This window comes from Lynx rufus, unplaced genomic scaffold (genome assembly GCF_022079265.1).
Source record: "Lynx rufus isolate CCGP_SWC_20201006 ecotype Redwood Valley unplaced genomic scaffold, mLynRuf1.p SCAF_11, whole genome shotgun sequence".
NCBI classification, from domain to species: domain Eukaryota; kingdom Metazoa; phylum Chordata; class Mammalia; order Carnivora; family Felidae; genus Lynx; species Lynx rufus.
This window is the reverse complement of record NW_025814825.1, coordinates 59471478-59488569: the sequence shown is the minus strand read 5'-3', so window position 1 is coordinate 59488569 and position 17092 is coordinate 59471478. Positions and strand designations below refer to the sequence as shown.

Genomic DNA, 17092 nt, shown 5'->3' with positions numbered 1-17092 from the left:
CCAACTGCTTATCCACGGAGACTGGTGAAGTTCACTTTGTTAGAACCATACAAGGACCATTAAACCTGTTACACAATAAGGTCCAGTTGTATAAAAATCTGTCCAAGATTTACAATGTTAAAAGAGAGGGGCGCCTGGGTGGCTCAGTCGGTTAAGCGGGTTATGACTTCAGCTCAGGTGATGATCTCACAGTCTGTGAGTTTGAGCCCTGCATCGGGCTCTGTGCTGACAGCTCAGAGCCTGGAGCCTGCTTCGGATTCTGTGTCTCCCTCTCTCTCTGCCCCTCCCCTGCTCATGCTCTGTCTCTCTCTGTCTCACAAATAAATAAAAACATTAAACAGATTTTTTACAATGTTAAAAGAGAATACAGGATAATGTACAGTTCTACTCCCCACTTTGGAAGAAAAATGGAGTCTGTATAGACACATTCACACATTTGCAATCAGAAATAGAAAATTCTTGGGGCGCCTGGGTGGCTCAGCCGGTTGAGTGTCCGACTTGTGATTTTGGCTCAGATCATGATCCCAGGGTCATGGGATGGAGCCCTGCGTTGGGGGATTCTCTCTCTCCCTCTGCCCTTCTTTCTCCCCCACTCTCTCTCTCTAAAATAAATTAAAAAAAAAAAAAAAAAAGAGCGGTGCCTGGATGGCTCAGTCAGTTAAGCATCTGACTCTTGATTTCAGCTCAGATCATGATCTCACAATTTCTGAGATCGAGCCCCCATGTCGGGCTCTGCACTGACAGCCTGCTTGGGATTCTCTCTCCCCCCTCTTCTCTGCTCCTCCCCTGCTCATGCTCTCTCTCTCTCTCAAACTACATAAATAAACTTCAGAAAAAAAAAAAGGAAGAAATGGAAAATTCTTGGAAGGATATACCAGAAACGGTGGATAGAAGCTACCTGAGGGGAGTGGAATTGGAGACTGGGTGGGAGAGAGATTTGTTTTTCATCGCACAGGTATTTATTTGTTTGCAATATTTAGCTCAGGTGCATGATATTTTCATAAGAGTACCATGACGAAAAATGCTTTTGCGAAAATATAAACCTTGTCTCTTAAAGAACAGGTGACTCTTGGGAAGACCTGGTTCATGGGCCACAGCAGCTCCAGCTGCTATGAGACCACAGGTGGGCCATGCCCCAGGGGCCAGGAAGCACCACAACTGACCTCATTTCCATCACCTCCCGCCTGCTTTCTTCGTATTTAGCCTTCCACTCCGAGACCTCGCTCTCCTTGGTTATGATCTGGCATCAGGGAGGAAAGAGAAAGTGAGCTCCAGAGGAGTGAATTCCGATCTGAGCGATTCGCAGACCAAGAAGGAAACACTGAATAAATGTAGAATTAGAACTTCCCACACCAAACAATAATTGGACTCCGAGAACTTCCCCAGAGCGTGAGACAGAAATAAGCCAGATATCAGACTTCCACAATGCCCACCAGGGAGCAACTAAAAGGCATATGCTTTTTGTTATAAATCAAACAAGGCCATAGAGGCTCATTAAACAATGGTGTCCAGGAAGATCAAAGCCCGTCTGCTACCCGCCTCTGTCTGCAATGGTTGCAGAATACAGTCTGTGTCCAAAGATGCTGGCTTTGTGGACCATGGGTGTAAATATAATTTTATTTACGCGTGGCAGAGACTGGAGCCTTTCCCGGGGCGACCAGAGCTGCCCTCCTCCGAGCCTCACGCATGCCACACAGTACCTCTGCTCTGGCGATCCGGAGTGCGGAGTCCAGGTCAGGCTGCTGGAATAAAAGGCCTGCGGGCTTGTCCACCTCGGCCGTCCCGATGCGGGAGTACAAGGCTGTTTTAGAGATGGAGACATCTGTTGGGTGACCAGCTTCTCTCTGTGGGATGGTTTTTAATTAGAAAAAAAAACAAAACACGTTGTATCACGCATAGGACAGAGGATTTGCATTCACCCCCTCGTGAGTGGGTCAGTTGTATGGTTTTGAAACAAAGAACATCAAAAGTATGAGAAAATGCTCAGACTGATGAGTGGGGAAAGGCCGGATACAATCTATGGAAATCGATCGTTTTGCACCTGCACAGGCAGACAAAGGGGCTAATGGCAGAGGCCTCCCCAACTCCCAGCTTTCGGAGTCAAACATGTCTGGTGCCTGCTTATCACTGCCATTTATCAGACGCAGAGGCATTTAGGCACAGCGCTTAAGAACCAAGGCTGTTTTCCGGCGGGCTCCGCTCCCAAAATAAAAGCCTGATGGCGAACGATGCTGAATTCTAATCTCCATTTGCCTAGTTTTGAATAACTGCAGATCTGATCAGTGTTGCAAGACTGTCTGCATTTCAATTCGGGGAACATTCGTTCAGCCCCGTTTGAAAGGATATGTTCACACAAAGCTTAGGGCCTACCGTGGCTATCAACCAACGTCACCTTCGAAAGCTAGTTTGCGGATGCCCCAAGGGAAGGGTTCCTTTGCAGTTACATCGCCTGAAGTCTGCTGTGTCGACGGCAAAACCGAAAACCGGATTGCTGACAATATCCCCACTGGCTGGTAAGACCCTCAACAGGTGGTGGGATTCCCTGCCCTCTCCCACAACTGACACTGGTTTGACTGGACAGGGCAGTCACCAGCCTCCTGGGAGGGAGGGGAGGACCACCGTTACTCTTCCTCCCTTTGCACCCAAAAGCTCAGCCATTTCCAACACACTTGAGATGCGGAGTTAGGAGCATGGTCAACGGTGCAGCCGGGGCTGGTAGTCTAGTCCTTTTGTCAGAGACACCAAACCAAGCAAGCACACTCTCAGTCCTATGCATTAACCTCCTGACACCGTCACGGATGCCCAGGCAAACCGCCACCCCTGGGGACTAGAGTCCAACGCGATGTGAAGTGTCATGGTGGGGAGCCGGTCAGGGTGGGACTGCAGGTTCCTGGGGAAATTCATGAGACGTGGGCAGGGAACACAGCTCTACCCTGCTGGAGTCGAAAGAGGGATGTGCAGAAAGTACGGGGAGGACTGGTCTTATAAGCGGAAGCAGGTAAGGTTAAAGACCCGACGGTGCGGGGGCGGGGGGCACACCCGAAGGCTCTCTCTCTTCCATCCCACGAACAGGCCTGCTTACCCCCCGCTAGAGCATCAGAGGAAATGAACTTGAAATAACTTAGAAAGCTCAGGCAGAAATTTAATGGATAGGACTGGAGATGACAGAGTTAGGGCCAGTTAGTCATATACATGCACAGCCATGGTTTTGGTTGTCCCAGAAGCGGGCTTGGGTTTCGCTGCCCCTGCCTGGTGTTGAGCGTTTGGGCTCCCTCTGCAGTGGGCCCCGAATGATCACTCAGAGAGGGGAGCACACGGCCCCCTGTTCTACCAGACCCTGGTGATACTCTGGTGTCTAGTGGGATGCCACGATCTTTCCTTCCTCGGGTCCTAAAGAAGCCTCCAGTGCAGGACATTTGAGCAAAACCCAGGAGCTGGCAGGCTGATCTCGCAGAAGAAAGCATGCCACCAGATCAGAGCTACGGAGCCTCTCCCGTGCATGGGTGAATCTCTGCTGTGTGAAATGTTTTCAAGGCTCTACTTGTCACATGGGAAACTTCTCAGGAAGTAAAGACACAATTACACCTAGACAATAAGACTCTATTTGTATTTACGGAGAAAATTCATGAACACAAGATACTGAAGACGATGAAAAAAAAACCTGTTCCTGTCACTTTTTAAGTAAAGTGCCCTTTGAAAACATAATTAGAATAAAATTTCAAAGTGGAAGGAACACTGGACAGCATCCACTCATCCTGGTCCTCTGGAAGATGAAAAAATGGGAGGGTCGAAGTGATTTGGCCAAAAGGTTTCCCAGAATGAGATCCAGTTCTGACTCCAAGTAAGAGAGCTCTGTGAAGCGCGAGGGGAAATGGACTAAAACTAACTTCATCGGACAGGGCAGAATTGAAATCCGACCGCTGCAGGAACTGATGCTCTTGAAGCTGCCTGAGTCCTTTGTACAACAAGGAAGGGAATGAAATATAAATCAATTAATGAGCTTGCTAAGTAAACACAATGGTTAGCACCACATACAGTGATTCACTATCACCTTTCATCCCGGCCACCTGGTGTTTTCAATAAAGGAACAGATGACTTCAGAATCCATTTGAATTACTGCCTGCGGTATCTGCATGTTAATGAAATCCAAGGTACACACTCCTGTTTTCTCTTACAACCAAGAACTATTGCTAACTGAAATAGGCTTGTGTCTCGCTGATATTTTAACATCGGGCTTAGATTAAGCTTTGTTCCTCTTGCAGAGACCCCCACTCACTGCAGCTTTGGAGAAGCCCCAAAGCCAGGAGAAATCACAGAGTGGTAACATGTGAAATGGCCCCAACTCAGAAAAAGCAGGAGCCTTTGGAATCAGCTTGCGGCCCCTCAATCCACTCACTCAGATCCTGGTTCCTGATGGGACCCTCTGGTGGCACTGCCACCAGTCAGACCCGCAGACCTCATGCCTGGGGCCCTTCTGGCCTCACGGCCCTGCCACGCACCCAGGCTCACAGTCCTTGTGGCCGGTTCCCTGTCTCCAGGCCTCAAGGGAAGCAAGGTGGGATCCCTGTCTGGGAGCCAGCTGTCCCCAAGAGCTGCGGGAGACGCGTGCACAGGGTGGGGGCCAGGAGTGTAGGTCAGGCTGGGAGCCCAGGGCAAGCTGGGTCAAGGTCATGGAGAGGGGGCACAGGTTGGGACGTTGGGGGTAGAGCCAGGTGGGGCCCCTCGCTGGAGCTGCTGCATCCAAATTTGCAGGCTTTGAGCTCAGGATGACACTCGGTGTGTGCCCTCACCCGCTCCCACAAGAGGTGCCACCAGCCAGTGACTGGCCGCTCCTTCCCACGGAGTCAAGACGTGGCCTCAGCCCCTTTCCACACAGGCTGCAGGCGGTGACCGCAAACTCCCCAAACTGGCAAATACGAGGTGAACCCCCAGGCCAGCCCTCTGTCTCTGCTCTCCAGACTGTTCTTGCAGCTTTCGGGCATCGTGCTGGTTATTAATGTCGGGGGTGGTGGGTGGTTTCCGGACAAAGCACGAGAGAAGGAGCCTATGACGTCAGGCCATTCGCCCGCACAGGTTGCCCCAGACCTGCCAACTAACTTCTCCTGCCGACATAAAACCCAGGCGTCTGCCTTTATCAGCCAGGACTCGTGGAGGAATCCAACGCTGCACTGGGGATCGGCACCCTTTGCCTCCCTAAGGGGCCTGTTTCTAGGACTTCCTCCGGTCCTGAAGCTTGTCATTTACATGATCCTTATTCCTACGTTACCCACACACTTCCTTCGGTCTTCGTATTTGGGTCCCCTCAACCAGAAAGGCCAACGGCTTCAGGGATCGCAACCAGTATCCGTTACGCACAGAGATGAAATCCACCCCCTCGCATGCCTTGTATCGCTTTGCAAAAGCCACACAGACAGGCCATTTACGCTCTATCTATCCTGGTTACACTCGGGGCGGCTGTACCGCACAGCTGGCCACCCTGGTCAGATTAATAACCCCAGGAGGTTACGATCGAATTCACTTCGGCCAGAAGGGGGTGGAAGAAAAACGCTAAGGAGCTACAGCCCCACACCCCGGCCCCAAGGAGTCTTCCCCGTTTCTAACATCTTCTGACTAATGAGACAGGAAACCCCACTGCAGACCTTCGAAGGTCAGCGCAGCTGGCTTTTGGTCTAAAGGGAAATGTAAAGTGAAGCTGCTTGAAGGAGCAACCAGAAATCACCGCCACCATATTTCATGTGGCTTTTCATCCCTCCAAGTGATTTCTTTTCATTCCAAGTGATTTCATTTTTGTGTTAGCAACAGTTTAAGACCATGCTGCCAAAAAGACTGGGCTATGTCACCTGCAGCTGAAATTTATGGGCAGGAAAAAAGAGCAAATTGGATACACAGCTGCTGTTTCTCTTTCTATACATCAGCAATTTCCAAAGCAGTAAAGGGGCAATCAAGCGTCTACATGAACGAGAAACCCACAGAAACCCAAAAAAGCGGTACAAGTTACTACAGCAGAGAAAAATGTTCCTTACGCTCCAAGACAGTTCTACCCCCAGGAATGTTTCTTTTAGCATACTCTTCTGAAATACATAAGGAGGTGGCTGGGGCCGTCTCTTGACCCACACGCAGTAGAGTCAGGTGACAGTATTTTCTATATGGAAATCGGGACACATGGTCTGAGAATAGGCTGTAATTGACAGAAGTCAACAGCCAGCCAATCAATTACTTGCCGACTGTCATGTCTGATGCACCCTTGGAAGAAGGAGGCAGGGGTACGAGACTTTCCAGAACATTTCACACTCAATCTGAACTCTTACTAGAACATGCTCAATTCTGCCTCAAACTGCTGGACAGGAATATACTACATTTACAGTGGCCAAACTTGAAGCAATTCATTCTGTCCTCAGGCCACTACCCAAGAATATCAAGAAATAAATCTAATGGGGAAAAAAATCATCACTGCTTAATGCTTTCTAAAAATCTTTCTCGTGGAAATTAAATCCAAGCTTCTGGGTTGACCATGAGAACAAGGACATCAGCAATGTGTGTTAACATTCTCGTCCCTGCCCTGGGTCCCAGTGTTCCCAGTCTGGACACACACAGTATGACCACCTTCTCTCTGTGAGCGATGTCTCTGGGAGGGAGCCCCCCTCCTTCGCTCCAGGGAAATCACACGTGGGAGGCCCTGTGGGCAGGAGCACCACATGAACTTCTGATCCTATATCAAGTGAGCTGTTAATTGAGACGGACAGGCAAGGGGCTCCCATTTGGAGACTGGAGTCCTCGTTCCTGCTGGGTCAGTGACTCACTGTCAGGCTTTGGACTGTTTCCGTGGTTCCACTTCCCCATCTGTAAAACGGGCCCTGGACTCCCTACAGCAGAGAAGCTGTGAGATCAGAGGCAAAAGCGAAGGTGAGCTGACAAGAGCAGCTTTCATTCATTGCGCACCTACTGTGTGCCAGGCATGGCACCGTCCCACACACATCATCTATACAGCAACCTGCAAACTCGCTGTTAGTAGCCTCATCTTTCACAGCTGGAAAAACGGAGGCTCGGAGAGGTTCACCAACACGTTCAAGGCCACAGAGTGCACTGGGCTGCCCAACTCAGGGCGGAGTGTGGGGGGTGAGCATGAAGCGGGTCCTCGGAGACCACAGCTCACCGTCAGCCCCGAGGGTTGGGCTGAACCTCACAGGGCCATAGTTTTGCACATCTTCGGCGACTCGTTCAAACAGTTAAGAAAAGTTACGCCAAACTTGGAAGCCAGGCACAAAGATTTCTGCATGCTCGGTCAGTATCATACCCTACTCTAGAGCAGGGGTGGCCAACTACGGTGTGCGGGCCAAATGGTCCAATGTCCTATTCTGTAAAAAGGGTTTTACTGGAACACCCCCATACCCATTCATGTACATATTGTCTGTGGTCGTTCTTGAGCTACAGTGGCAGAGTTGAGTGGTTGTTACAGAGACCAGATGGCCCAGAAAGCCTAAAATCCTGACCATCTGCCCTTTACAGAAAAGGGTTGCTTTTCAGTAATTGTATCGACTCTGGCCTATGGGTCAATCCAATGTCTCAGGAAGGTCTTGGTTCCACTATTTACTATTGATTAGGATCCGGTCTCATTACAGTTAGATATTAACTTGTAGAAAAACAGAAAACTTGTGGGACGCCTGGGTGGCTCAGTCCGTTAACTGTCTGCCTCTTGATTTTGGCTCAAATGATCTCACGGTTTGGGAGTTCAAGCCCCGCACGGGGCTCTCTCTGAGCTGACTATGCGGAGCCTGCTTGGGACCCTCTCTCTCCCTCTCTCTCTGTCCTTCACCCGCTCTCTGTCTCTCTAAAAATAAATGAAACTTAAAATAAAAATAGAAAAGTTGTGAATTATTTATGTTCAGTAGAGAAGTGATTTTTACAGAAAACAAAACCTCAAAGTTTCTATTTGTCTTGTTTAGCCGATATTAACCAGTTTTATATCGGACCGTACAATAAGACTGCATTAAGATTCTAGACTTCTTTATTCCACCAACTCTACACCGGCTTCTCATATTTTCCCCCATTCAACCAGCTTTACCAACCAACCTGCTGTTTCCTTCATCACAGATTTAACTGGATCTTAGGGGTGAGCTCGGCGTCTACACAAGTTATGCTTTTGGCTTTTTAGAACATTTTAGATCACTTTGTAGAATACGGACATTGCCTGCTTGGCCAATGGTTAGCAAACAAACTTCTGGACCACACCACATTCTCAAGAGGCAGCGCACGGCAGCACCAAACCCGTACCTTGGTATCCTGGCGGCTACGGGAGGCCAGGGCAATCTGCCTGGCCAGCTTCAGGGCTTCTATCCGCATGACGGCAAACTCTAACTCCTCCTGCCCAAGGGTGGGGGGGTGGGGGTGAGCAAACCGTGGGGGAAAATGCACCAAGACAGGATGTCAATGTTTTCCACATCCAAGAAATGAATGTGCCACGTGATGTCATGACAGGTACTCAGGAAAAACACACGCTCTGGCTTTCTTTCACAATTAACACCTCAGCAGATCATGAAATAAGTGTTTAATTTCTTTTCTCTTTCTTTCTTTCTTTCTAATTGCCCTTTGGAATGTCTGTCGGGAAGTATCATGTGGTCAAATATGACACGATTTTTAAAACGGGATCAAAATTTTTACTGCACTGTTTCCTTCGGTTTCTCTCCTTTCGTTGGTTTAACGTCAAGTTGGCCGACAATTTCCGTGAATGGTTTTGCATTCTCAAATGACTGCTCACGATCTCTCTAGGTTTGCCCTGAAGGTCTTAGTGTAGAGGATGTCAAATTAAGCTGTCAAATTTAAGGCACAGAGCAGCTGATTGTTTTGGTTCCAGATGTAAGGCCGAGTCCAGATGTTATCTCATTGGGAGTCTGAGCTAGCTCTCCCATATATATAAAGAGCAGGGCGCGATGGTGATCTAATACCCTTGGTTCCGTGAATAAATCACAGAAACTGCTTTTGGGGCTATCAAAATTTCTGAAAAATGGCTGTTTGGGTCCAATTTCCAAATTGAAATATAAATGGGTTGTCCCGTATGTAATCACACAATTTATATCATCTTGGCGTCTTGGATCAAGAACACCCATACATCAGTCTTTTGGGGGGGGGGGAGATTTCATGTGGAGCATTTCCAGTAACACCTCCTTAAATCCCGCCTCATTGCATGTGGGGTTCGGAGTTCATGCTCTACTGAGGTTTTCACAAACTCCCCAAAAGGTCACACGTGGGCTACAAACCTGAAGTTTCTGAGCAAATACTGGGGGGTTCTTTTCTGCTAAGTCGGGTTCCAGATAGTCAAGCGCACCACAGAGAGAGGCTGGATGAGCTAGCCTGCTGAGGAGGGCGTCAGCAGAGGCAAAGGAGCCCTCAGGAGCTGTCTGAAGGCCGGCAGAAGAGGACACAGAGGAAAAATAGAGGAGACAGAGTGATATCGATTCCAAGCAAGGACCATGCACCTATTTGCTGGACGTTTCTGACTTGAGACTAAAGAGAGTGTTCGTTAGGTGCTAATACTTCCCTTTTCATCTGGACTGATTCCCACATGCTGATGATGGGCATCTGGAGATTGACAGGCCCAATGCCCTGCCCAGAAGCACAGCGTTAGGTACGTACCCTCCCACTCCACACCACCCTCACCCCCTAACCAATTGGTGGGAGGAAAGTTACCATTTACTTATTTACTTCAAGGGCTTAGGGTGAGACAAGCCAGCTGACGGGTTTTCCAAACATAATATAAGTCATCAAGAAAACACCTCCAAGTATAAATATCATCAAAGGTTTTGGGAAAGGTCGTTTTCTAAATAACGGGAAGATGATTGCAAATGAAAACGGGTCTCTGGGTAGGTTACAAAGACTTCAACATCAGGAGCCAACTGTGTGGAAACTGAATCGTGCATGAATCCTTCCATAGTGTCTAGTTGAGAGATGGCTGGATCACATCCACTCTCTTTCTGCTTCCTAATATTTTCCCGGTATCTAACGGCCACACAGTAGGTGCTCGATAAGTGTTTGATGCATGAGATAAATGAACGGTCTGCTGATATAGAACAACAAAATTGACACTCACGGTAACTAAGTCAACAGCCTCAAACCCTCTTGGGGACTGCTAAGAGGGAGTTAAAAAAAAGATGCACACAAAATTCACCTACAAAGATGGTCTATTAGATGTTCAGGGGGTCTGCTGGCTCTGCGAGGCTCCACAGGGGTTGGGAGGGGAGAGGTACAGCCCTGGTCCATACACAGGAGGGATTTCCCATCACCAAGGCCCAGGAAAGCCAACTGTTCCCCAAAAGGAGTGGCCCCTGACCTGCCATTCTCTGCCCCCTGCCACGGAGCATGGAGAAGCAGGGTACAGACCGAGCATGGCTCCAAAGCCAACAGTCGAGCCCCAAGGGACTCACGTGGAAAACCAACAACCCTGAAGGCAAATAAAGCACTTCAAGAGAAGTGAGAATTTGCAAAACCCCATTGGCGAAAATGGAGAGTCACAGCTCTCTCGTGGCTACGGAGGGGGGTCTCCTAGGCTGGCTTCTGTGGTCCAGGGACTGGGTGGGGCCCCGCGCCTGGTACCGGATGAGTATTGCTCTGAAGGCCTGGACCCGTTGGTGATGGGACTCAGCCGGCCCAGGCCTCACCCCAAGCGATCTCGGGCCCCTCCGACCCCACTTACAATTTCAATCGCGTCTGAAGCGGTGCCCAAGGTCATGGCCTCCAGCTCCTTCTGGGAGGATTTCTCCGGCACCTGCAAGTGTGGCTCTTGGTTGGGGGCCAGCCCTCGTGTGACGGGATGCTGGATCTTTGCCCCGGCATTCACAAGGGCTTCAGTTTCCTCAAAACTTGACCTGAGGAAGCGAAGAGCAGCTTTACTTTTTCTCGTGGGACATCCCACTGAAATCGACCAGGATGCGCCCCGTCAGTCAACATCCCAAAGGATCCTGGACTTCCAAGGCTACGTTCCCAGAGGGAAATGGGGTGGATGTCGGGTGGCCACGGAGCCTTGTGGGCCGGACAGCCTGAGGGAGAGGGTGGTCCCACCCCACCCCAGGGCCTGCCTACGAGGGAGAGTCAGATGCCACTGGTTGAGAGCACAAGCTCTGGAGTGAAGCAGCCTGCCTGACTAGGGACCGTATCTCAGTTTCTTTCTCTGTAGGACAGGAAGATCAAAGTGAGATGCCACTTGGCTACACTTTGACACGGTGCCCATCACCAGTATCCTTGCTGCAATAACATCACCATCGTCACGGTGGGCAGGTTCTGGAAACCAAAGCTAGAGCTTTCAGTCCCGCTCGGAGAAATGGGCAGGTAAGAGGGGATGGGAGGGTCCCAAGCACAGAGGGGTGCCCACCCTTACCCCATCCAGCGCTACACAGCTCAGAACGGGGCAGCCCGACAAATGGGAACTCACACCCACACGAGCAATAAACGTTGTCCCGGGTACCACACAGAGGCCGGCCCTGTGACTCGTGCTTTCCTTTCCACGCCTCGGTTTAATGCTCCCGATGGCAATGGAGGACAGTTGGCCCCCTTCCCCATGGCACAGTTTGGGGGGTGCCTGTAAGACTGAGAGCCTCATTTAATTACAGGGCCGGTCTTGTTACTACCCTCACTTTACAAAGCATGAGGACACTGTGCACAGGAGGGTCCCGTAACCCGCATCAGGTCATGCAGCCAGTAACTCAGGGTCTGAATGCAGAGGCACGCTGCCTCCCCACGGGACAAATCACAAAACAAAGTCATGTGTGCACTGGGGGGCGATCGGAGAGGCTCACGCATTCAGCTGCTAACAGATTTCTCCTTAGGACAAAGGGCAGCTGGAAACACAGCCCCACACGTACATCCATGTGGACGGTCAGAGACCGAGATGCGGGCCGCCTGAACACATGTGAATGAAACCAAGCCAGGATAGCAGTGCCACAGGGCCCAGAGGCTTGGGGACAGCTGGCCCGACCCGTAACTCTCCCCTCGTTTAAGTCATACCCTGAACACGGCGTCGGGGACTCTGACGTCCGGACTGGGGGAGACTTGACCGGGCTCTCCTGAGAAGTGTCGAACATAAGGTACAGGGCCTGCTTCTTCGGGGCATCATCGTCCTGCTGCAGGGATCAAAGGCACATGTCAGCTCAGCTACAGGTGGCCTGAACATGCTATAGAGATCGGAAAGCAGAGCTCCTGGGGCGCTGGGTGGCTCAGTCGGTGAAGCGTCCGACTTCAGCTCATGATCTCATGGCTTTTGAGTTCGAGTCCCACGTCGGGCTCTGTGCTGACAGCTCGGAGCCTGGAGCCTGCTTTGCGTCCCGTGTCTCCCTCTCTCTCTGCTCCTCCCCTGCTCATGCTCTCTCTCTCTCTCTCTCTCTCTCCCTCTCTCTCTCTCAAAAATAAATAAACCTTAAAGAAAGAAAGAAAGAAAGAAAGAAAGAAAGAAAGAAAGAGAAAAGCAGAGCTCTCTTCAATAGAACAAATAACTCATCTGGGAAAAGCCTGCGTTCTTCTTGAGCCACCAAGAAGGGAGGAGCCAGCAGGTGCCAGCCAGGAGAGAGGACAGGGAAACGGGAGGGGTAGGCAAGCCCCCCAGGCTGGGCGCTGCCCACCGCCGAATGCGGGGGGCGGGGACAAGCCCAGTGGCCCAGTGCGGTGAGCGCCTCCATCACGGTCGGTCTGCTGACTTAGAGCAAACGGTGGGTTGGACGCAGCAATCCCGGCATCCACGAATGATGTAAAGAAAGATAAAGATCCCAGCAATGTGTCCGGCCCATCAGTGTCACAGGAAGTGGCACCTGCAGGCCTCCGATGGCATCACTGGACAACAGCACAAAGCGAGAGGTCCTGCTCGGAACCAAGTGCCCTGGAGGCAGCAGACATTGAGCCGGGGAAGACAGATGCCCATCACAGCCACTTAAATGACAGCGGGATGGCAGTGTGGGGAGAGACATGTTGCCAGAAAAGGCAGTCTTCAGTTACACAAAGCACTTAATTTGAAGACCACAGATAACAGTGTGCCTTAAAAACAACCAAAACACTCCTCCACCTTTTCAAGGAAAAGCTCTAGTTCTTTCTCAGTCCAGGGAAGTAACTCTTTTTTTTTAAGTGTATTTATTTTGAGAGAGACAGAGCGAGAGCACGAGTGGGGGATGGACAGAGAGAGAGAAACTCAAGGTCTGCCAGTTCAGAGTCCGATTCGGGGTTCGAACTCACAAACCGTGAGATCATGACTGGAACCAAAACCAAGAGACGCTTAACCGACTGAGGCGCCCAGGCGCTGCCCCCGCCCCCTCAAGGGAAACCATTCTGCCCGAAGGCCTAACTGTATTCGATCATTTTCTGCCTGAAAATGCCATCTCAAGTGGACCGAACCACAAACTTGAGACCCCCCCAGTCCCAGCTCACCCTTCCTGTGCAGCCAAGGATGCTGCCGACACAGAGGACCCTGGCTTTGGGGCCTGAGCTCAGGAGGAGGCCAGTGACTACCTTTTCACAAGACAGGGAGGGAAAGCAAGCAGAACTTACAGGTAAGGAGGAACCAATTTTCTCCATGTACTCAATTTCGTAGGAGTTTCTGTAATCCAACTCTGCAAAAGAAACAAAACGAGAGTTAGCATCAGGGAGGAAAAAAAAGAAAAAAAAAAAAAAAAAAAAAAAAAAGGAAAGGTTTGGGCCAGGCAGGGTGAGGTCTGGAACCAGACTCTAAACTCTGAGCCTGTCCACTGACGTGAGGTTTCCAATTCGGCTGGCAGGGGGGGCTCAGCTCAGCAACTTTCAGACCGCTCGTAAACCTCAGGCTGCAAAGGGGCTTCGGCTATTTGGGAACCTGAGAGAGCCGGAGAGAACGAACCGTGAGAGACACAGATCTGACCGCGAACAGGTCTCCGCACGATGCACTGAGTTTTCAGAACAGTGTGTTTTGAGCGTCGTTTTCCTCTGTCAGCCTCCCGGGCAACATGGAGAAAGTTCCCACATCCCGAGGACATTCTGGAACTGAGATTTTAGCCCCAGCCATACTCTGAAGCAAGGGAAGAACATACATGGTTCCTTCACTGCTATTTGGAAGAGAAGCTTTGCAAGTCACATGGAACAGTCCCCCAATTCCTGCCAGGGCCTGCAGGGCGGGTCCAAATCAGATTTTTAGATGCAAAGACGATTCAAGTCCAAAGAGGTGGAGATATGACCTATTTCAAATTGACTGGAGACCTCAGGCTGGAAAGAAAAGTCGAGAGGCTTTCACTGGAGACTAGAAACCCTGACTCCCTCGGGTGTCCGGGCAGCTCCACGGGGACACCCAGTTCACCCTCAGCTGAATTCCCTGCCCAGTGACTGGATTCTGAGCACATACGACGTGCCTCAACTGCTGGGCACTGTGGATGGAGTGGTGAACAAAACCGGAAAGGACTCTCTCCTCACAGAAGCCACATCTACAGCTACCAGATGGTTCTTTCCTACTTTCTTAAAGAAAGCCAAGAGATGACAGGTGAGCTGCTCAGAAAGCAGCTGGACAAGAGTGTCAGTGGCAATCCCTGAAGCCTAAAGCCTGAATTTGTTTTTTAATTTTTTTAATGTTTATTTATTTTAGAGAGAGAGATACAGACAGACAGACCCTGAGCGGAGGAGGGGCAGAGACAGAGGGAGACACAGAATCGGAAGCAGGCTCCAGGCTCTGAGCTGTCAGCACGGAGCCCTACACGAGGCTCAAAGTCACGAACTGTGAAATCATGACCTGAGCTGAAGTCGGATGCTCAATGGACAGAGCCACCCAGGCACCCCCTGAATTTTTTTTTTTCTTTAACACAAAATACAAATAGCAGTTCTGGTTATAAAGCACTTCCCCATGTATGCATTGTTGAAGTCATCGCTTAAAAAATGATCCCTTAATAGGAGCTTTAAAAGGAGATATTTCCTGGAAGACCTTCCCCAAACCTGCAATTGTGTGGGGTCACGGCCGTATGAACTGAAGCACTTGAACATGTGGACAACTCTTCAGGAGTCCTTGAATTTCCCTGGGGAAGCCAACACATCCTTCTAGGAGGCTTGGCCTGCTCAGGGGAATGCAGCCGGTTTTGTGGGTTAATGACCAGAAAGACCTCCGCCCCGATTTGTGCGTCACTCGGGAAGAGCAGAGACCCAAAGCCAACCACACACAGCTGGGCTGGATTCAGCATCTGTGCCTGTAATGGGAACCTGTACCGGGACTCTGCCCCAGCTGAGGACATAGAAATGTTTGTTTATTAAGACTTACTATGTTCCTCATCTTACAAATGAGAGGGTAAGCCAGGGACAGTGAAAGACAAGGCGATTTCTAGGACCTCCTCCAGATCTATCACTTTCCAGATACGGGACCTCAGGACTATTATTTTATTGTCCTATTAAAGACTGTTTTAAGCTAAGAAGACAATAGTGAATCAACGGCCCCCTTCTCCAAGGTATCATTATTGTTGCCAAGGCATTATTTAACCCTAAAGTATTGAACAGAAACCCTCCAGCACACCCCACGATGGCACAGAGCACCCAGGATGCACCAAACGAGCTAAGGGCCGGCACAGAGAGACTTTCCAGGGACCTGTGGCCCTGGCTTAGTGCCCAGCTCTGGTTACCAGCTCGGCTCAGTGAAGCGTCCTGCCTGGAATCTTAGCTCGTCTCCTGGCAGCTGATCTGGGTGAGTGTCGGGTCACAGAGCTCACTTGCCTGCCTTCTTTCCTACCTGCCAAGGGGGCTTCACTTCCAGGTGCCCAGTGCCCCCGTGCCCCCCTTCAGAGGTAGCAGATGACGGTACAATAGCAGGGGGTGGTCCGGCCCCCCAGAGAAATGCCTGCTTCTTAACGTGTGTGGTTACAGGAGGCCCACACTCTATACAGGAGCTTCAGTCCCTGGTGAGGCCTGGAGGTGTTCCTTCGGACCTGAACTTGTAATCATAGCCATTTGGGGTTCTTGTTTATAATTTACCAAATGGCCAGGAAAAGATGTGAGCAAGACCAATATCAATATCGTCTCCTGTATTTTGAGGGAACCCCTTCCTGAACGTCGTTTATTCAAAATCTCACTCCTCTGCTCAGAGTGCAAAGCCTCAAAGGGCAGGCTTGGAGCCGGAGCCCCATCCGGCTTCGGCCTGGGCCACACGCAGCTGGCAGGCCAGGAAGGGTCATGGGACACCTTCACATCCAAGAGAAGAGGCCGCTCCCTAACGCGTGTGCTGCTTCAAGGTGCAGAGGCCTGATGTTATTTTTAATGGGCCCTGTCCCACCCAAGGGCTCCTTCTGGTAATTATTTCATCGAGGACAACGCATCGGGGGAGGCCCGACGGCCGTTCTCCTTCGACTCGCTGATGGCCAGAGCCCGGCCGGCGAGTGCCAAGATCCCTGGGCAGAAGCCGGAAGGATGCAGTCATTCCCAGGGTCGGGCAAAGCCAACTCGCTGACTCCCTCCCAGCCCCCACTGCCTTAGCTTTACAGTGGAGCTCAAAGCGACTACGTTTGGCAAATGAAATGAGGTCAGAGAAAAGCCCTCCCACGGGCTATATAAATGTAAGGGTATATTACTGCTCACTGCTAAAATTTCTGGGACTTGTAACATAAGTGATGAGAGAGGAAAAGGACCATTAGGAAGGGGACAACATCCTTGCTGTCACTCTTCTGACTGAGGTGTGACAGCAATGGTGCCTCACACTGAAGAAGAGTTAGGCTCTTGAGGAGAGTGTCTGCCCCTCTGTTGAATGCAAGAAGGCGGGGCTGATGTCACCCCGTGTTAAGGGAGACGGGAGAGCTGGGTGACCCCCAAAGGCCCATCCAGACTGGTGAATCTAAAACACTGCTCTCTTAGGGTCTCTTGGGTCAGAGCTGGGAGAGGCCTTGGAGGTTCTGTCTCCAAACGGTTCCTAATCTCCGCATCCCTAGAGACCACGCGGACGAGGTTTATTCCCACTATGTTTCCAAAGAGTCCTCCGGGAGAGGCCATTTGCTAAGCAAGCGTTCAAAGAAAAACGCGTGTAATTGCCAATCTGAGTTTTTAATCAGTGGGAGATTGTCAGTGAGTGAGCTGGTGTAATTGTAGCCCACACAGGTAGTTTCAGTTAGCTGGGCATCTCTCTGAA

At 50.6% G+C, this 17092-nt stretch overlaps 1 protein-coding gene across 3 annotated transcripts in view; it reads right to left on the bottom strand.

Moving 5' to 3' along the window:
* Positions 1–17092, bottom strand: part of TACC2 (transforming acidic coiled-coil containing protein 2) — an 82714-nt gene that overhangs the window by 13083 nt on the left and 52539 nt on the right. For 2 of the 3 annotated variants that reach the window (XM_047072746.1, XM_047072747.1), the window contains 6 exons: positions 13522–13583; positions 11995–12110; positions 10688–10859; positions 9255–9395; positions 1701–1844; positions 1164–1240 (listed from right to left, as the gene is read on the bottom strand). In XM_047072746.1, the coding sequence (XP_046928702.1) occupies positions 1164–1240; positions 1701–1844; positions 9255–9395; positions 10688–10859; positions 11995–12110; positions 13522–13583 (712 nt within the window). Of the gene's footprint in view, positions 1–1163; positions 1241–1700; positions 1845–8271; positions 8362–9254; positions 9396–10687; positions 10860–11994; positions 12111–13521; positions 13584–17092 lie in introns of all 3 variants that reach the window. The other variant, XM_047072745.1, reaches the window with a different exon arrangement.